Source organism: Megalobrama amblycephala, linkage group LG4, assembly GCF_018812025.1.
Source record: "Megalobrama amblycephala isolate DHTTF-2021 linkage group LG4, ASM1881202v1, whole genome shotgun sequence".
In the NCBI taxonomy this organism is placed as follows: Eukaryota; Metazoa; Chordata; class Actinopteri; order Cypriniformes; family Xenocyprididae; genus Megalobrama; species Megalobrama amblycephala.
Window position 1 is genome coordinate 39,723,025 of NC_063047.1, and position 21,281 is coordinate 39,744,305.

Genomic DNA, 21,281 nt, shown 5'->3' on the forward strand with positions numbered 1-21,281 from the left:
ATTTGTTTTGTGAAATACAAACGGAGAAATGAGAAAGCAATTTTAAGTAGAACTTGTAAAACTTCTACATTTTCTTATTTTAAGGTAAATTCTTTGATCAAATACATTTAATATGTTCAGAGATTCATTGTAGGTCTATTCATGTCAATTAAGTATTCTTGAGCTGGATATGTTTCTTCATTGAGCAGTGTAGTAGTTTGCAGTAACACTTTCAGTGGTAGGTAAATGTGATTTGTTTACAACATCCATTAAGGGCTTGTTATTCTGGATTCATAGCATAATATGAGTTTGGGAACGGTGATATGGCTGCATGGGGGGGTTAGAGAGTAAAATTAGCTCAAGCCAAAGGAAACTGACACTACGGTGGCCTGAGTCCTCCACTTCTGTCCCTCATGGACATGGCGGTGTTCTCTGCGTGTCATATTACTGGGGACACCGCCACTGTAGTTTCATGCAAGCTTTACTGTTCATGACATGGTTAACGATGTACTACTGTTTAAAAGTTGACCGAGGAAATGAAATATATTGGACAATTTCCTTAACTCGGGTTTCAAAGAACGGGAACAACGGTGACTCTTTTCCAAGTGCGCAGCCTTGAGCTCAAGAATATTTGTAATCTATTTACAGCTGCCGCTGAGTAAGGCGAACTGCACTCAACGAGACATGATCCCAACTCGAAGCTGTACTCTCCAAGACCGTTTATTATTTTAAAATAACCACCATATTTCGATTATTAAAATGGATCCTGCTTTGAAAGGGAAATGTGAGGGTGCAGAGCCAGAGACGGAGGAATTGCAGGACGTGGGGCCAGGAATAATCGATATCGACGACGAAGATGAGATTGAGGAACTTCATAAAAGGTAGTTTCCCACGGGCGCTTTCTAGTTATAAATTTTCGGATTAATGTTTTCTCGTAGGTCTTTTTAAATATGAATGTTCTCTCCCTTATTGTTCACCACCTATTTTATTAATGTGGGTGATTAACCCCCAAAGGGTTTGAACAAAAAGTTAGACAAAAATAGGCTACCCTTTTGCATGCTAATACATTTATATATAGGCCTATATATTTATATATTTGTGTAAATATATACAGTCGTGCTCAAAATTATTCATATACCCTTGGTAAATATGACCAAAGAAGGCTGTGAAAATAAATCTGCATCGTTAATACTTTTGATCTTTTGCTGCTAAAAAAGCTATTTTTTTTTTATTTTTTTTCATCTGACCATAGAACACATCCTGTTTGAAGTTCCAGTAGTGTCAGTTACTTTTCAAATGTTCTATGGTCAGATAAAGCAAAAAAAGAAAGAAAAAAAAAAGAAAAAAGAAGCTTTTTTAGCAGCAGACACTCAAGATTGGTTTGGTGCACACAGGGGTAAAAAGTACCCCATGTGTACAATGAAATATACTGCTGGATCTTTAATGTTGTGGGCTTATTATTCTGCTGGAGGTCCTGGACATCTTGTTCAGATACATGGCATCATGGATTCTATCAAATACCAAGAGATAAAAAATAAAAACCTGACTGTCCCTGTTAGAAGTCTAATAATGGGCTGTGGTTGGATCTTCCATCAAGACAATGATCCAAAACAAACATCAAAACCAACACAAAAAATGGGTCACTGAACACAAAACCAAGCTTCTGCCATGCCCATCCCAGTCCCCTGACCTGAACCCTAAAGAAAATGAGTGGAGTAAACTGAAGTAGAGAAGAAGCACCAACATGGTGCTGGGAATCTGAAGGATCTGGAGAGATTCGGTATGAAGGAATGGTCTCTGATCTCTTGTTAGGTGTTCTCCAAACTCATCAGGCATCTTAGGAAAAGGAGGTTGCAAAAAGTATTGAATAAAAGGGTATGATTAATTGTGAGCAGTGTGTATTAGATAAAAACATTTCTCTCATAATGAAATGTTCCCTCTATTTAAAATTATTCCAATGAAAGGTTGGATTTTTGTAGATTTTTTAAATAAAAGATCAAAAGTATTAACGATGCAGATTTATTTTCACAGCCTTCTTTGGTCATATTTACCAAGGGTATGAATAATTTTGAGCTGTATATATATATATATACAGGTGCTGGTCATATAATTAGAATATCATCAAAAAGTTGATTTATTTCACTAATTCCATTCAAAAAGTGAAACTTGTATATTATATTCATTCATTACACACAGACTGATATATTTCAAATGTTTATTTCTTTTAATTTTGATGATTATAACTGACAGCTAAGGATAATCCCAAATTCAGTATCTCAGAAAATTAGAATATTACTTAAGACCAATACAAAGAAAGGATTTGTAGAAATCTTGGCCAACTGAAAAGTATGAACATGAAAAGTATGAGCACGTACAGCACTCAATACTTAGTTGGGGCTCCTTTTGCCTGAATTACTGCAGCAATGTGGCGTGGCATGGAGTTGATCAGTCTGTGGCGCTGCTCAGGTTTTATGAGAGCCCAGGTTGCTCTGATAGTGGCCTTCAGCTCTTCTGCATTGTTGGGTCTGGCATATTGCATCTTCCTCTTCAAAATACCCCATGTTAACCCCAGATTTTCTATGAGGTTAAGGTCAGGCGAGTTTGCTGGCCAATTAAGAACAGGGATACCATGGTCCTTAAACCAGGTACTGGTAGCTTTGACACTGTGTGCAGGTGCCAAGTCCTGTTGGAAAATGAAATCTCCATAAAGTTGGTTAGCAGCAGGAAGCATGAAGTGCTCTAAAACTTCCTGGTATACGGCTGCGTTGACCTTGGACCTCAGAAAACACAGTGGACCAACACCAGCAGATGACATGGCACCCCAAACCATCACTGACTGTCGAAATTTTACACTGGACCTCAAGCAACGTGGACTATGTGCCTCTCCTCTCTTCCTCCAGACTCTGGGACCCTGATTTCCAAAGGAAATACAAAATTTACTTTCATCAGAGAACATAACTTTGGACCACTCAGCAGCAGTCCAGTCCTTTTTGTCTTTAGCCCAGGCGAGACGCTTCTGACGCTGTCCGTTGTTCAAGAGTGGCTTGACACAAGGAATGCAACAGCTGAAACCCATGTCTTGCATACGTCTGTGCGTAGTGGTTCTTGAAGCACTGACTCCAGCTGCAGTCCAGTCTTTGTGAATCTCCCCCACATTTTTGAATGGGTTTTGTTTCACAATCCTCTCCAGGGTGCGGTTATCCCTATTGCTTGTACACTTTTTTTCTACCACATCTTTTCCTTCTCTTCGCCTCTCTATTAATGTGCTTGGACACAGAGCTCTGTGAACAGCCAGCCTCTTTTGCAATGACCTTTTGTGTCTTGCCCTCCTTGTGCAAGGTGTCAATGGTTGTCTTTTGGACAACTGTCAAGTCAGCAGTCTTCCCCATGATTGTGTAGCCTACAGAACTAGCCTGAGAGACCATTTAAAGGCCTTTGCAGGTGTTTTGAGTTAATTAGCTGATTAGAGTGTTGAACCAGATGTCTTCAATATTGAACCTTTTCACAATATTCTAATTTTCTGAGATACTGAATTTCGGATTTTCCTTAGTTGTCAGTTATAATCATCAAAATTAAAAGAAATAAACATTTGAAATATATCAGTCTGTTTGTAATGAATGAATATAATATTCAAGTTTCACTTTTTGAATGGAATTAGTGAAATAAATCAATTTTTTGATGATATTGTAATTATATGACCAGAACCTGTATAATGTGTGTGTGCGTGTATACATACATTATATATATATATATATATATATATATATATATATATATATATATATATATATATATATATATATATGTAAACACCATTTAAGTATCCACAAAAAAGTTTGCAAACGCCTTTTTTAATATTTAAAAATATTTTTTAAATATTTTATGTTCAGTTTTTGATATGTTGATAAATCCACTATCAAGTCTGTGATAGTGCAGATATTGTAACACCTTCTACCAATCGTTTTTAACTTTTTTTTCAACTTTAAACATCATTAACCATGATGCTTTAACTTATGATATCTGCCATAGACTGCCGTATTCTAGACTGCATTGCTTTGTTGAACCATACCTGTTTCTAAACTCTTTTTGGTTAGTTTAAAGGAAGTTGTTCAGGATCAATCAGTGAAGCCTAAACTCCAGTGTCTGATGGTGGACCCATCCTTCTCTATGGTGACGGTACAGAGCGAGGACAGTGGGATAGTATGGGAGACTGCTTCCAGCAGATGCTCAACTCCATGGGCTTCAGAAGGAAGCTCGCCATCTGAACAATACAGCATGGAAGGTTCTGGAACACAGGGGAATATTGTGATCATAATGGATGAAGACAGAATAAAGAGGAAAAAAACGACCAGCAGAGGCAAGCTGGGTGACAGGTTTAAAAAGCCAAGCTCCAGACTGCCAAAAAGTCGGATAGGTGAGGAAAGACCTGCAATGATTGAGGTGTCAGTGCCAAATATCAGGTCTGAAAGCATTGAGGATGGTACGTCTGCTGAGAGCAAGGATCAAGATCTTTTTAGTTTAATATCAGAGGGTTTTGAAATACTCAATATTGTTGTACCAACAAAGCTTGCTACAGTAGATGAGGAAGATAGCACTGTACTGGTGGAGAATTTGTCCTACTTGGATGATACCCCAAAGATAAAATCCAAACATAAGCATGAACCTGTAGCTACAAACAGGTGTCCTGTGGACATAGATGTTGAGGAAATAAAGCAAACTGAAAGCTTGAAGGATTCTTTCCAGATCTCTGCTGACAAACAGCACAAAAAGGATGAAACTCATATGGACTACCTTGAAAAATTCACACTGTTAGATGAACAGGCACCTAGTGATGGCACTACACTGATGGAAAAACTTGAACCAGAAGTGACTGTTCAACCAGAAGAACCTCAAGTGACTCAGAAAGAACCAAAAGCAGATGAAGCAATTGATGAGGATTCCTTTGTAATTATCAATGACGTTGAAATTGCAGGTGAACATCTTGATGAAGTGTTTTATGGAAATAAATTGAATGCAGAGCCTGTGGTTCCCCAAGAGCATGGTGGAGGAACAGCAAAAGTGAGCACTAAAACTCTTAAAGAGAGTGGATCAGTCTTATTTGGAAGTCAGGAATGTATCCTCACACCTGTATACCTCCCTACCGGACCACCAAAGATCATAGATCTTGTTCTTCTTGAGGAACCACGAGCAATGTCTTTCCATTACTCAGACCTTTACGAGGACGCGATTGGAGACCGGAAGAAAGAAGACGACTTTTCGGATACGGAGAGTGTTGCTTCTGAGAGGTCCTTCAAAAGGCGATACTCTGATTCTGATGATGCAGATGGATATCTGGAGAAGTTCATATTGAAGGATGAAATACCATTGGTTGCTAATGTACCTGAGGCCAAAGAGAAGGAAAATGGGGGGAAATTAGCATGGTCACAAAGTAAATTTGAACTCACTGGATGTTTAGAAAGAGCACAAGATAAAGATGATGAAGTAACTGTGGATCAGTCATGTGTGCAAGATAAAAATGAAGGTGAAGCACAGTGTGAGTCCACAGGGTGTTGTTCAGAGGGACACTGTGCTCCAAAAATTCAACCAGAGGTGGAAATGATCATTAGAGGAATTGTCACATCAGACGACTTGGTTGCAAAGCATAGTAGGGAAAATGAAAAGCAATGTGATGTCACTGATACACGACCTCAAGTGGATCATGTCCTTGAGCCACAAAGCAAAACCACCAATAAAGAAGATCACAGTGGACAAGAACAAATAAGCCTGACTGCTCAAGTGACAGGGGGTTTAGCGCATGAAGATGTTATTAAAACTAAAGAGGAATTTGAAATTCTGTCTGTAACAAAGAGCTCTGAGAAAATCCAGACTGATGTACCACATGCTATTGAAAATATTGGTGCCTCTGGGGCCAGTGTGGATAAACGTCATGAAGTAGCTGATGTCATTGCTGACATCCAGGAAACAAGTACTATTACTAAAAATGGCAAAGGAGAGAATAATAAAACCAAGACACAAGGCAAAATTTTAGAGCAAAATATTACCCCAGGGATTGATAAAGGCATTGCTAAAATATTAAAAAGAGAAGAACCAGAAATAATTGCTCAGAAGTTTGCCAGTCTCAAAGAACCCCTGTTAGATAAAACAGAACCTCCAAAAACTGAAGAACCTTCAAAAGTGGAGAAAGAAGTCAAGCCTTCAGAAGAGACTGAAACAATTACAATGGATGCTACTGAAGTTGAATGTTCTGCAAAATCTTTAGAAAATGAGTCTCAAGTCCATGAAAATGGAGAAACACTTGCTGTAGTTGAGAATAAAGTGAGTGAAGGATTAATTCCCAATAAGGAGAAACAAGAGCAAGTAATTGACAAGATTGGTGCAGCACAAGAGGTTGAGGCCCATATCGGTACAACAGAAGTGTTAACAGAAATTGAAATGAAGCCAGAGTCTGAAATCACTTCAGTTCAGAGCTCATCAGAACAGTCACATACAAGTGAAACAGATACAGTGAACATTGAGCTTCAGGCTAAACCTGAGATTACAAGTGAGGAGAAAATGTATCCAGAAGCAACACTCAAGAAAGTCAAAGAGAGCACAGGGGCAGATAGGCCAACAAATAAGGCACCAGTGCTTGAACAAAGGCTGAAAGAGCAAAAAGAACATGTTGACATACCAATGATTGAACCTGTGGTTACAGAAAAACATGGAAAAGTTGAGGAAATCAAGGTGGATGTTACAGAGGAAGCAAATAAAAAGGTTGACACCACAAATGAGCCTGTTCAGGATGAGATACCTTCTCAGAAAAGAATGACAACAGAGACGAATCAAATAATTGATTCAAGGCAAGAATATAGTTTATTGTTAGCTAATGACATGGAGGCATTTGCTCGAGAAAGCACAGAAAAGATAAGAGTAACCGAAGACGTAAAGGACTTATCAAAATTAAGACTGTCACCTGTTGTACCAACAAAAGAGGAGCAGGTAGAAGAATATAGTGAAATAAATGACGTGACCATATTAACCAGAGAGATCCCAGTGAAAGATTCATCCATTAGTAGGACAGATATTGAGAAAAAGATGTTACCTCTATCGTCAACAGAAACATTAGTGGAAGGAAAGAAAACACACGTGAATGATGTACAGATTGAACATATAGCAGATCTACCAGAGCCCATTTCGCCTCCTCCTCCAGTTGATGAAGATGAACCCTCAGCAATGACAGTTTCACCTTTAGTGCCAGAGGATAGTGAAAAAATGTATGACGATATACATAGAGGAGGAAGCCTAAGTAGGAATAAAGGTGTTTTCTCACAATTGCGAAGTTTTACCCCTCAAGAGGACCTGTCGGCCTTGAGCTGCGACCCAGATGTGCAGCAGGAAATTGCAGAGGAACTTGATTATGAGATGGTGACCGAACAAGAGGCAAGACAGTCTAAACAAGCTATAGCTGAGGATGGGCACTGTGAACAAGATCGACTGTCAGATCAAACTCTGGAAAAAGGCTTTGAATTTGTTGAGGATTTGGATAGTGCACAAATGGCAGAATACGAACATCAAGAGGAACTTAAAATTCAACCAATGGATGCGTTCTGCCTTGTTTGTCGTTGCCCAGTACTGCTGAGTGAGGCTGAGCATCAAAACCATGAGATGGCCTCTTTGGATGAGGCCTATGACAGTATTAAGGTAAGATAAGTTCCCTGTACTATGAAAGAGTGCTAAGACATGATTTCCTGACATCAGCTTGACATCTGATCTTTCTCAGCTGGCCTGTTTGGAGAGCTTACATTATGAAGTCACTGATTGCTCAAGTGTTTAATACAGAAGGACTCTTCCAGTGTCTAATATTTCCAAATGATAAAAACACATAATCGGCTGTAAAACCAACTTGTATTTGTTGACTTTACAAGAATATTGAGTGTAAATCAGGTAGAGACAGTGAGAGATTGTTTACTTTATTGGCCTTTGACAGCATTCATAGCAGATGAGTCAGAACCAACTGACTCATAGCAAGAGCTGAAATGTCTCTCTCTGGAAGTAGACAGCTGTTTCCATGATTCATCTGTAGTTTATTCCAAAGGACTGCACCAATGTGATTTGACATTTGCAAGTATGAAAAATCCAAAGGAGATAATAAATTTCTATTTGCAAATATGGAAGAAATAGAAGTTTGTGTTCAATCATTCAATATAGATGTTAAATATTTTGTGTAATTTACATTGTGTTCTGCACCTCAAAATATTTCATGTTGTCTGTCTGATGTGATTTTCCATGTGATGTTTTTTTTTAGAATCAGCTGAGTGAACTGATATCAGTTTTACAAGGAAAATCGGAGAATATTGAAGACTTTGTATCTGAGATTGAATTGGCATACAACACAGTGGAGGTATTTATATTATTATGCATTCATTTACATATTTGGGTGTGTCATTTTTGGGTGAACTAACACTTTAATGGTGGGTTAAGGTGTAAGGGAAGGGTCAATAGTGTAATTATAGATGTCATTTCAGAAATTAATTACAGATGTAATATGCAGGTATTTTTTCAATATAAGTACTATGTAAAACATGTATACAGTATGTACACAATATGTGCATTGTAATAAATCAAGTGATTTATTTAAATGTTAGTATATAGTAGTTAAAGACACTTAATATAAAGTGGGACTGAGAACTCAGCATGACACAGGGAGCACATTAAAAATGATCTGGCTGCACGAGAACCATATCTTGCAAAAACAAAACAGAGATGATAAATCTTGTTAAGTAGTTATTATATTTTGTTCCATTCCAGTTGCTATGCATTCAATGTAATTAAACATTTTTGATATTTTAATTTAAAATTCTCAACTGACTTAAGCTAATAATTAATTTTTTATCAATATAAAACATAACTTTGTTGTTATTCAATCACAATCTATTACAGTGTATCTAACAAATCTTGCACTGTAACCTATTCTAGTTCCCATGTTCCCAATGTGATGTCATGCGATTTATTCTGATTTTGATCAATTTACTACTTTAACTTCAATAGAGACTGTTGACTAAAACACGTATTTGTATTTTATTTTTATGTAATTGAAATGTAAAAAAAAAAAATCCAGTATTCAGCATATTCCCTGTCATTATTAATTTTGTCAGGTGGCACAATAAATAATATGTCAAAGTGAACGAATGGCTAAAAACTAGATTGTGAATCTTTGTTGTATTGAATGCAATACTGGTATACTTGTTTTTCTGACTTAAAAGTACAATTGGATGCTAAATATACGAAATGTGTGTGTGTGTGTGTGTGTATGTGTATGTGTATATATATATATATATATATATATATACAGTGGGTACGGAAAGTATTCAGACCCCTTTAAATGTTTCACTCTTTGTTATATTGCAGCCATTTGCTGAAATCATTTAAGTTAATTTTTTTTCCTCATTAATGTACACACAGCACCCCATATTGACAGAAAAACACAGAATTGTTGACATTTTTGCAGATTTATTAAAAAAGAAAAACTGAAATATCACATGGTCCTAAGTATTCAGACCCTTTGCTGTGACACTCATATATTTAACTCAGGTGCTGTCCATTTCTTCTGATCATCCTTGAGATGGTTCTACACCTTTATTTGAGTCCAGCTGTGTTTGATTATACTGATTGGACTTGATTAGGAAAGCCACACACCTGTCTATATAAGACCTTACAGCTCACAGTGCATGTCAGAGCAAATGAGAATCATGAGGTCAAAGGAACTGCCTGAAGAGCTCAGAGACAGAATTGTGGCAAGGCACAGATCTGGCCAAGGTTACAAAAAAATTTCTGCTGCACTTAAGGTTCCTAAGAGCACAGTGGCCTCCATAATCCTTAAATGGAAGACGTTTGGGACGACCAGAACCCTTCCTAGAGCTGGCCGTCCGGCCAAACTGAGCTATCGGGGGAGAAGAGCCTTGGTAAGAGAGGTAAAGAAGAACCCAAAGATCAGAGCTCCAGAGATGCAGTCGGGAGATGGGAGAAAGTTGTAGAAAGTCAACCATCACTGCAGCCCTCCACCAGTCGGGGCTTTATGGAAGAGTGGCCTGACGGAAGCCTCTCCTCAGTGCAAGACACATGAAAACCCGCATGGAGTTTGCTAAAAAACACCTGAAGGACTCCAAGATGGTGAGAAATAAGATTCTCTGGTCTGATGAGACCAAGATAGAACTTTTTGGCCTTAATTCTAAGCGGTATGTGTGGAGAAAACCAGGCACTGCTCATCACCTGTCCAATACAGTCCCAGAAGTGAAGCATGGTGGTGGCAGCATCATGCTGTGGGGGTGTTTTTCAGCTGCAGGGACAGGACGACTGGTTGCAATCGAGGGAAAGATGAATGCGGCCAAGTACAGGGAAATCCTGGACGAAAACCTTCTCCAGAGTGCTCAGGACCTCAGACTGGGCCGAAGGTTTACATTCCAGCAAGACAATGACCCTAAGCACACAGCTAAAATAACGAAGGAGTGGCTTCACAACAACTCCGTGACTGTTCTTGAATGGCCCAGCCAGAGCCCTGACTTAAACCCAATTGAGCATCTCTGGAGAGACCTAAAAATGGCTGTCCACCAACGTTTACCATCCAACCAGACAGAACTGGAGAGGATCTGCAAGGGGGAATGGCAGAGGATCCCCAAATCCATGTGTGAAAAACTTGTTGCATCTTTCCCAAAAAGTCTCATGGCTGTATTAGATCAAAAGGGTGCTTCTACTAAATACTGAGCAAAGGGTCTGAATACTTAGGACCATGTGATATTTCAGTTTTTCTTTTTTAATAAATCTGCAAAAATGTCAACAATTCTGTGTTTTTCTGTCAATATGGGGTGCTGTGTGTACATTAATGAGGAAAAAAAATGAACTTAAATGATTTTAGCAAATGGCTGCAATATAACAAAGAGTGAAAAATTTAAGGGGGTCTGAATACTTTCCGTACCCATTGTATATATATGCATATGTGTGTGTGTGTGTCTGTGTGTGTGTACAAATATTTGGTTGTACCACCTGACAAAAAACAGTCAAAAAAAAATAAATAAATAAAAATAATAATATTAATAATAATAATGTAAACACTTTGAAATGTTATTTAACAAATGCAGCTTGTTTAAACACATTGTTCCTGACTGAAAAATGTGCATTACATCAATTTTGAAAAGATTTGAAAAAAAAAAAGATTTATTTGTCATTCACCCATTTAAGAAGCAACCAAAGACATATCTAGACACCAAAATATCATAGAGATTTGAGGGTTGAATCTTTTAACTTTGACCAGCAAGCAACCACCCTGAAGACCCTAGTAAATACAGCATAATGTGTAAACATATAGCATAACTCATATTATTATTAATATAATAAAACTAATATATATATATATATATATATATATATATATATTATTGAAGAACATACATTCTGGAAAGTTCTGGAATCATTAAAATGCACCTATATTGACCCTCCCAGTTTCTGTTAATAAAAATTGCACACATCAGGTCAAAATGGTTGAGACTGCCCTAGAAAATGTGTAGCAATGTCCTGGCAGCCTCCCACAACATCTTAGCATTGAGGTGAATTTTGCACTCCCAAAATCTGGAGTGAGAGTTTTTTTGCTTACATTAGTGCACTGTCAGCTTGGGGATGCTATTAAAGCAAGAAAGGTTACTGAGAACTTATGTGTAGCTTTATTGTGCTGTTCCCATAGGAGAACTTTAATGATTGTGAGAGGATCATAAAGGAGCACAATGAGGAGGTGGTGAAGCTGGTGATGGATCAGTATAATGAGATGTCTCAGGCCATGGAGGAGGAGAAAAAGGCCAAACTGGAGCAGCTGTACGACCAGATAGTGTCGTTCCAGGAGAATATCGACAAGGCCAAGGAGACTATGGAGATGACAGCTAAGGAGGAGGAAGAGACAGACCCACTCAAGTTTCTTTCTGTGAGGCTTTCCTCATTTGTGTGTTAGTTACTTAACTCGCTTAAAGTAGGTCACACATTAAGATTAGCATTAATGTGTTGATTTTTGTCCAAGGCCATAGTTGCTTTGGAAGCATTTTTAAAGTGCTTAGCTAAGATTTGTTAAGAGAGATTAACTGTATCTAGAACGGATATTTTAGTCTAATCAAACCGTTTTTTCACCCCTTTTCAGTCATCTAAAGATATCAATATGAGGTAACTGAATGGCCTGAGTTTATGTTGTGTCAGTGGCTTGCTAACATCTAATGCTAATTACAATACTTCAGAAATGATCTGCATATTAAATTATTTCAAACAGAAGCTTGTTTTAATTGCCTTGTTGAGTTTGGTGTGTTAAAAACAATGTTTAAATCAAGTGTTTGTAGCCTTTAAATTAATAGAAATCAATTCATTTACCGCATGGGGATTTTACACACTATGAAAATATTGTGATAAGATGGATTTTCTTTCTATCTCCTTCCAGTGACCAGTCTATTCATTTTTCACATAGGTTGAATACAGCTTTGGAATCCACCATGTCACTTGAACTTGGTCCACGAGGGCTGCTGGTTTTTGAGGATTATGCCAAGGGCAAATCAGGCAATGAGAGGAAAACCAGACAAGCCATTCCAGGTGCGCCTTAGCCAAGATTTCCATTGTGAATAAACATTCCTCACATTTTGCTGACTTGTATTATCACTCATTTTGTAGTGCCTCAAAAACCACATCTTCAGCCTCAAGAGGCCAATTCTGCAACCAGCACTTCTGTCACTGTGTATTGGAGAGTCAATGAGGATGACATTATTGACTGCTTCCAAGTCTACTGCATGGAAGAGCCACAAGGAGGTTAGACTTAGGGGGGGAGAGCAGGGTTTTAACATCCATACTCAAAACAAAAAATACATTACTGTTCAAAAGTTTGGGATTGGTAAGTCCATAATGTTCATCAAGGTTGCATTTTTCACACTAAAATACATTAAAACAGTAATATTGTTAAACATTATTACAATTTAAAATAACAGTTTTTTATTTTAATATATTTTAAAATTATATTTTTTCCTTTGATGGCAAAGTTGAATTTTCAGCAGCCATTTCAGGATTCTATGATGAATAGAAAAGAACAGTATTATCTGAAATAAAAATAATTACCAACATAAATGTTTTTACTGTCACTCATAATCAATTTAATGCATTCATGCTGAATGAAAGTATTCATGTCTTTAAAAATATATCGCATATATACACTGCCCTCCAAAAGTTTGGAAACATAAATCCTTAACATTTTTTGTTGCAAATACATTAAAGTAACTTAACATTATCATTGAAAACCAGCAATAATAATTTTCATTTTGATTACATAATAATGGCAATATATACAGTTGTGGCCAGAATTATTAGCCCCCTTCATAAATATGATCAAAGATGACTCAAAGATGACTGAAGCATTGAAAATCCCCATTTCCACTATCAGGGCAATAATTGAGAAGTTCCAATCAACTAAAGATGATTGAAAGAAGACATGTGTCTAAATCATCCTAATGCGCAGTGAGGAGGAATGTTTAAGTGTCCAAAGACTCTCCAAGGATCACAGCTGGAGAATTGCAGAGATTAGTTGAGTCTTGAATCTCAGAAAGCCTAAAAAAAATTATCAAAAGCACCTACATCCCCACAAATTGTTCGGGAGGGTTTCAAGAAAAATCCTCTGCTCTCATCCAGAAACAATCTCCAGCATATTCAGTTGTCAGACAAGACTGGAACTTCAAACGGGACGAGCTTCTATGGTCAGATGAAACTAAAACAAGAGCTTCTTGGCAGCAAACTCACCAGATGGGTTTGGTGCACACATGGATAAATAGTGCCCCATGCCCACGGTTAAATATGCCGCTGGATCTTTAATGTTGTGGGCCTATTTTTGTGCTGGAGGTCCTGGACAACTTGTTCAGATATATCATATCATGGATTTTATCAAATACTAACAGATAAAAAATCAAAACCTGACCACTTCTGCTAGAAATCTTATAATGGGCTGTGGTTGGATCATCCGTTGGGACAATGGTCCAAAACAAACATCAAAACCAGCACAAAAATGTGTCACTGAGCACAAAATGAAGCTTCTGACATAGCCATCCCAGTCCTCTGACCTGAACCCTAAAGAGAATGAGTGGAGTGAACTGAAGAGAAGCAGCACCAGCATGGAGCTGGTAATCTGAAGGATCTGGAGAGATTCTGTATGGAGGAATCGTCTCTGATCTCTTCTCGGGTGTTCTCCAAACTCATCAGGCGTTATAGAAGAAGACTCAGAGCTGTTCTCTTGGCAAAAGGAGGTTGCAAAAAGTATTGAATAAAAGGGTGCTAATAATTGTGGGCAACGTGTTTTGGAGAAAAACGTTTATTTCATAATGTTATTTCCCCCCCACTTTCAATTCTTTTCCTTCAATGAAAGGTTAGATTTTTGCTAATTTTATAAATTAAAGATCAAAAGGATAAACAATGCTAATAGTTCTGGTCACAACTGTACATGTCAAAGTCAGACATGCCCCTTTGCCAGCTGTGATGCCTGGTTACTGGTTTAAACTTGGCCCAGGTTTGTAAAAGATGTTTGGGTCAGCACACCTTAATAGCTTCAATAATTGATTGCTAATTAAGTTTAGAATACAATGAACCAATGAGAACCCAGTTTAGGTCAGATAGCTGCTAATGGTGGATATTTTGATGAATCGAAAATGTAAGTTTTTTCTATGTATAAACTGTTTATGTAATAAATGTTTTCGTAGTTTGTGTTATTGGCCCTTATCATTGCAAAATTATCACAAATTAAAAAGGATTCATGCCAATATTGTCCAAAACCAAACTTTTCTAGGGTGTTTCCAAACTTTTGGAGGGCATTGTATATATATATATATATATATATATATATATATATATATATATATATATATCACATATATTCTTAATCACTGTTTTTACTTTGTTTTTAAAAATATTTTATCAGTATAAAACATCCTTGCAATTGTGGGTTAAATGCTTAAACGGTTAAGATCATTTACTCACCCTCATGTCGCCAAACCTGCATTACTTACTTTCTTCTGTGAAACATAAAAGAAGATATTTGTTTTGGACCACACTTTTATTGACTTTTATTATATGGATAAAATCAGTTGAAACATTTTTCAAAATATATATATTTTAAGCATAAACTATCCCTTTAATATTCACACAAAAACATGTAAATCTGACCGTAATAAAAACACTTATTAGTACTGTATGTAAAAGTATGTCAGTGGGATGCTCAGACATGTGCTTCAGTTAAAGTGTGTTAAATGTAATTGAATCTGCAGCTATCTCAGAGGAGTACAGGGTGACTGTGAAGGAGAGCTACTGTAATCTAGAAGAGCTGGAACCTGATAAGTGTTATAAGGTGTGGGTGATGGCGGTGAACTACACAGGCTGCAGCATGCCGAGTGAGAGACTGCCCTTCAGAACCGGTTAGTTATTCACTGTGTAAATCCCCTCTGACTCGCATGATGTTTGTGAGAGCAAGAGATCATGCTGTATGTCATAATATATCAATATATAATGAGATGACCATGTGGCGCCTCTTTACAAGATCAATGACATCCAATGTGAATTCCAAAGTGAATGTGTTTTCAATCCAGATTCAATATGGAGTGTTCACATTTAGCAAAACAAACTCGGGATTAGCTTTTAGTCAGTATCTAAAAAATTACTCAACTCACCTTGTTCCTTCTAGCCCCTTCTGTCCCGGTGATCCAGACAGAAAAGTGCACAGTGCTGTGGGACACAGCCACGCTGCGTTGGAGCGCCGTTCAGCCCAGCGCTGTGGACAGCTTCACACTGGAGTATTGCCGTCAGTATGCATGTGAGAGAGAGGGACTCAGGTAGGCCCTCTGTACAAGCAGAAAAACAGCACCAGGGGTCAAGAGAAAAGATGCCATAACCCACGAGTTTCAACCAACCGCAGAACCATACGTCACAGCAGGCTGAGGACAACAGCGCCAGGCCAGCAGTCTCACGCCGGTGTTGGGGGGTGGAGCTTATAGCGTCATTAAGGGTAGGTGTAGTGGTTGGGTGGGGTTCGCATTTGTTAAGTTTGAGCTTATAGTTATATTGAAGGGCAGGGTTAGTGGTTGTGGTGGGATAGGCGATCGTCAGCACCCATCCTAACTTCAGGTCTGACGCTGTTGGACTGGTGCTGTTGTCTTCACACTGCTGTGACTTGTGGTTCTGCGGTTAGATATACAGTATCTCGTTTCAACACCCTACTAATGCAGTTCAACAAAGCCTCGTCCCCTTTTTTGTGTATGCTTTGGGTGGGAATTATTTAAATGAGGGATATTGTGATATGTACATTTCTGGATGAAAACTGAAGACTACAATTGAGACGTCTCAAGGAATTCAATCCAATGATCCAATCAATTTTTTATTATTATTATTATTCAAGCAGCCATTTCTCTCAGATACTGTCACATTAGGACAGAAAAACTGGTTGGAATTTACGGTTTATTCTATCTTTATAGGTGAAATGTATATATGTATATAAAAATGTATAACATTTTTACATCAAACATCTTCTTTATGGTATTAAATATACATTTTGATTGCAATCGGTAGCATTTAATATATATATTTAATGTAGCATATTTCACTAAGAGCATGTACACTGAATCCATTGAACACTCAGATGAGGTTTCCCATGATTCCTCAAGGGTGCACATCAGAGCACTCGAGAGGGTAAAATTACACTTATTAAAATAAGTCTTTCCCCACACAGATCCTTATCAGGGATAAAAGGCTATGAGCAGAGGGTCCTCCTTCAGCCCAATGAAAATTACCTCTTCTACATCAAATCAGTGAATGCCGCAGGGGCCAGTGAGCAGAGCGAGGCGGCCCTTATCTCCACCAGAGGTCAGAGTCATCGCTATTACATCATCAGTCTGACACATGTACCTGTAGTTCGGCGAGTTTTCATGGGCGAAATCCAGTCATTGCAATAGGAATTCATGCAAATGTTGTGCTCTTTGAAAGATTTACTGACACGAATTTCAAAGCAAATTAAAATTGGTCTAATGGATTCACCGTGCTGATCAACAGAAAGCTGCTTGGTTTTAAAGTGACTTCTGCATGAGCCGTGCTTCGTCCATCACTATACTTTTGAAAATGGACCCTTCTTACTTTTGTAAACTTTCTTACTTTTTGTAAATTTCACTAATCTGACAAACACTTTTAGTTAGTGATTTTGAACATGGCTAGTTCAAAGCAAGTTTTGACAGCATCACAGCTGTAACAAAATTCTTGCTTTTAAAATGATAAAATGTTTTTGGTGACTATTGAATATTGTTATTTGTTAAGGTACAAGGTTCCACTTCCTCAGAGAAACAGCCAACTCAGTGCTGGAGGTTTCAGAGGACAGGAACTCGGTAGAATACACACGTGAAATCTACAATAAAATGTCCTCAATCATAGAGTAAGTACCTCAGTGCAATAGTTTCACCATTACAAATCTGTCACTGTAGATACATAGTTTTTATGCAGAAAAAACAACAACAAATTATTGTCAAATTGCACAACGTACGCTGTTAATTTTTTGTTTTCAGATTTGTGATCCACCACATACTAAATTCCACAAATGTCTTGAGTTGTAGCAAATGCATTTATTTTTTTACATTTTTATTTATTTATTTATTTTTTATTTTTTTGTACTTGTTCCCAGATGTCCAGCTGTTATGGGTGAGCTTTTGCCTTCTCTTGGATATTACTACTGGGAGACAGAGGTGTCTAAGTGCAAAGCCTACCGCATCGGTGTTGCATATCAATCTGTCTCACTAACCAGCACACTGGGGGAAAACAGTGCCTCCTGGTGTCTGCACTGTGTACCTACATCTATAAGGTATACCATTCATGTGATGTAGTTGCATATATTTGTTCATGTGTTTCATTATTCCAAAGAGGATATCTATCAGACACAAAGGTCAAGGAATATTTTCTGACCAGTAACATTTAAAAGTCTTTCCAGCAGAAAAAGAGTATTTTTTATCTGCTCTTTTCAGTTTAAATAAACAAGCTGGTAGGACATTTGGAGCTGCATTCCAAACTGTGGAAACACTGAGTAATTAAGGCTTTTTGGCAATCAGGGAGGTAAATTAACTGGAGCCTTCAAAAAGAATCAAAACGCCCCTTTGGTATAAATCTCAAAAAACATGTTCTCTCATTAAATCTGTTCTCTCATTAAAAAAAAGTTCTCTCAGTCTTCCGTAAAATCTTTAAAAAAAAAAAAAGTCTTATGTACTTCAAAAAATCCCAGGTCTACAACTGTGAAGGTACTGTGTATATTGTCTATGATGTTAGAGTTTGCAAATCAGCAACTAGGGTCCTGTCAAATCCCAACCAACAGAGAGATCAATTTTATGAATGCATCTGTACAAAATGTGGGCACAAAGATTATAGATGCTTTTCAATAAACCAAGTGTTTTAAATCAGAATTTGGTTTTATTGAGAACACAGAGTCTTGGGTTGTGCTCGTAATTGCTTTTAAAGGTAAAATAAGTCATTTTTCCCCAAAGGTTTACACTTACATAAGTGACGTACATCTGAGATAAAGAATTCAGCCAAATCAGTGGTCTAGAAAAAAGCTCTTTTATTCTATGTAACTGGTGAGATCACATGATCACAGTTGAATATCAGACACTTTTGGTTCTGGAATAAATGGGTGACAAAAAAGAAAAAGGGAATGGTATTTCTAATGGTATAAAAATTGTATTTCTAAATGTTTTTTTAAAAAGTCTCTCAACTTAAGGCTGCATTTATTTTATCAAAATACAGTAAAAAATTGTAATGTTGTAAACTGTTGAGTAACTGTTTTCTATTGAAATATTTTTTTAAGCATCATTTATTCCTGTGATGGTAAAGCTGAATTTTCAGCATCATTACTCCAGTCTTCAGTGTCACATGATCCTTCAGAAATCATTCTAATATGCTGATGCTCAAGAAACATTTTTTATTATTATTATTATTATTATCATCAATGTTGAAAACAGATTTGCTGCTTAATATTTTTGTAGAAACGATGCAATTTTTTTCAGGATTCTTTGATGAATAGAAAATTCACTAACGTTATTTGATATATTTAATGTGTTGTATTAAAGGATTAGTCCACTTTTAAATACACTTTTCCTGATAAATTTACTCACCCCCATGTCATCCAAGATGTTCATGTCTTTCTTTCGTCAGTCGAAAAGAAATGAAGGTTTTTGAGGAAAACATTCCAGGATTTTTCTCCTTACAGTGGATTTCAATGGCTACCAACAGATTGAAGGTCAAAATTACAGTTTCAGTGCAGCTTCAAGGGCTTTAAACGATACCAGATGAGTAATAAGGGTCTTATCTAGCGAATCGATCGGTCATTTTTGAAAAAAATACAACCGTTTATGCTTTATAAACAAAATATCGTCTTGAACGTACTTTCCGCTTCCGCTTCGCTGAATGTTCTACGCCTTCCCTATTCTACTTACGGAACGAACGCGGCGGCAGTTTCGTTTTTTTCCGTAACTTGAATAGGGAAGGCATAGGACATTCAGCGTAAGCGTTATGAAGAATGCGGAAGCGGAAAGTACGTTCAAGGCGATATTTTGTTGTATTTTTTTCGAAAATGACCGATCGATTCGCTAGATAAGACCCTTATTACTCATCTGGTATCGTTTAAAGCCCTTGAAGCTGCACTGAAACTGTAATTTTGACCTTCAACCTGTTGGTAGCCATTGAAATCCACTGTAAGGAGAATAATCCTGGAATGTTTTCCTCAAAAACCTTCATTTCTTTTTGACTGACGAAAGAAAGACATGAACATCTTGGATGACATGGGGGTGAGTAAATTTATCAGGAAAAGTGTATTTAAAAGTGGACTAATCCTTTAACCCCTTTTCCTCCAGCTGCAGATTTGAACTACTTCATGACCATGTGGAGTCTGACATCTTTGTTATGGACATACCTGCGCGGATCGGCACTCTGTTGGACTACAGCCAGGGTCGGCTCTTCTTCTTCGATGCTCAGAACGGGCAGCTCTTGGGCACTTTTCAGCACACCTTCACTCAGCCCTGCTACCCTGTGTTTGTCCTAGAGCAGCCGGGGAATCTAGAGCTGAAAATGACCAATGAGGTGCCAGAGTTTGTTAAGCACTGCTAGTTTACATGACACAAGTCTCATTGCTCTGGGCGTGCTTGTGCGACAGTATATGAATCAATCTTTCTTAATAGGAAATGAAACCATATTGCGCTGTCACATGAAAAGTTGCTCAGTTTTATGAAATGGTGTGACTGAAGAGATTGTGAGAAACATTAAAGGGTTAGTTCACCCAAAAATGAAAATTATATCATTAATTACTCACCCTCATGTTGTTCCACACCAGTAAGACCTTCGTTCATCTTTGGGACACAAATTAAGATATTTTTGATGAAATCTGAGAGGTATATGACAGAATGGCGGCTCAGTATTGGCTGACGCTGATCACGTGAGCAGCACGACGCATGCGTGTGATGGTGACGCAGCTGCCGGCCAATACTGAGCTGGTGTTCTGACGTAGAACCTGGAAGCGCTGAACGTAAACATCATACAAGAATGACAGAAGACAAGGTATTGTTGAATAAAGTTATTTTTGTTTTGCACCAAAGTATTCTAGTCGCTTCATAAAATTAAGGTTGAACCACTGCACTCATCTGGACTATTTTAACGGTGTCTTTAGTACCTTTCTGGACCTTGACAGTGGTGGTTAAATTGCTGTCTATGGAGGAGCTCTCGGATTTCATCAAAAATATCTTAATTTGTGTTCCAAAGATGAACGAAGGTCTTACTGGTGTGGAACAACATGAGGATGAGTAATTAATGATATAATTTTCATTTTTGGGTGTACTAACCCTTTAAGTTTTGTGAAAGGAAAGAATGTTTTTGAAGCTGTGCTTTTAAATCCCTCCAGAAACTAGTTTTGTGGAGCTGTTGCATTGTTTTTGTATATATGAAAGAGAAAGTGCATGCGACCAGTTTGTTGCTTATACAGTATATGATGCACCCTTGATCACATGATGTGCAGACATTTATATTCAGTGTCAGTGTATTTATTTTGGAAGCTACAGGCTTTCAAGTTGTTTGAATAAAACAGATTTCGGCAAAACTAATAACAGACTTTCATAGCTGAATTCTCCCTCAGTGGAGATGTGTTTTTGAGATGATGATGATGATGATGATATATATATTTCTGTTGTTTAGTCTATTTACATGATTCTGTAGCAAAAGATTATTTCACTCCATTTTCCATTTAAAATTATTGC

The 21,281-nt window shown here is 37.5% G+C and overlaps 1 protein-coding gene across 2 annotated transcripts; it reads left to right on the top strand.

The window, feature by feature from the left end:
* Positions 1–355: 355 nt before the first annotated feature.
* cmya5 (cardiomyopathy associated 5) lies at positions 356–20,366 on the top strand. Of its 2 annotated transcripts, XM_048189241.1 has the most exons (13): positions 357–860; positions 4,074–7,659; positions 8,264–8,359; positions 11,693–11,926; positions 12,137–12,159; positions 12,455–12,576; positions 12,655–12,789; positions 15,282–15,428; positions 15,695–15,842; positions 16,736–16,869; positions 17,314–17,428; positions 17,675–17,851; positions 19,890–20,366. In XM_048189241.1, exons 1-13 carry the CDS (start codon positions 739–741, stop codon positions 20,140–20,142), a joined length of 5,292 nt encoding a protein of 1,763 aa, XP_048045198.1. In that variant the 5' UTR covers positions 357–738; the 3' UTR covers positions 20,143–20,366. The 2 variants fall into 2 exon arrangements, 1 of the variants encoding a protein (XP_048045198.1); XR_007184691.1 differs by lacking the exon at positions 17,314–17,428 and having other exon boundaries at positions 356–860; positions 19,890–20,026.
* Positions 20,367–21,281: the final 915 nt, after the last annotated feature.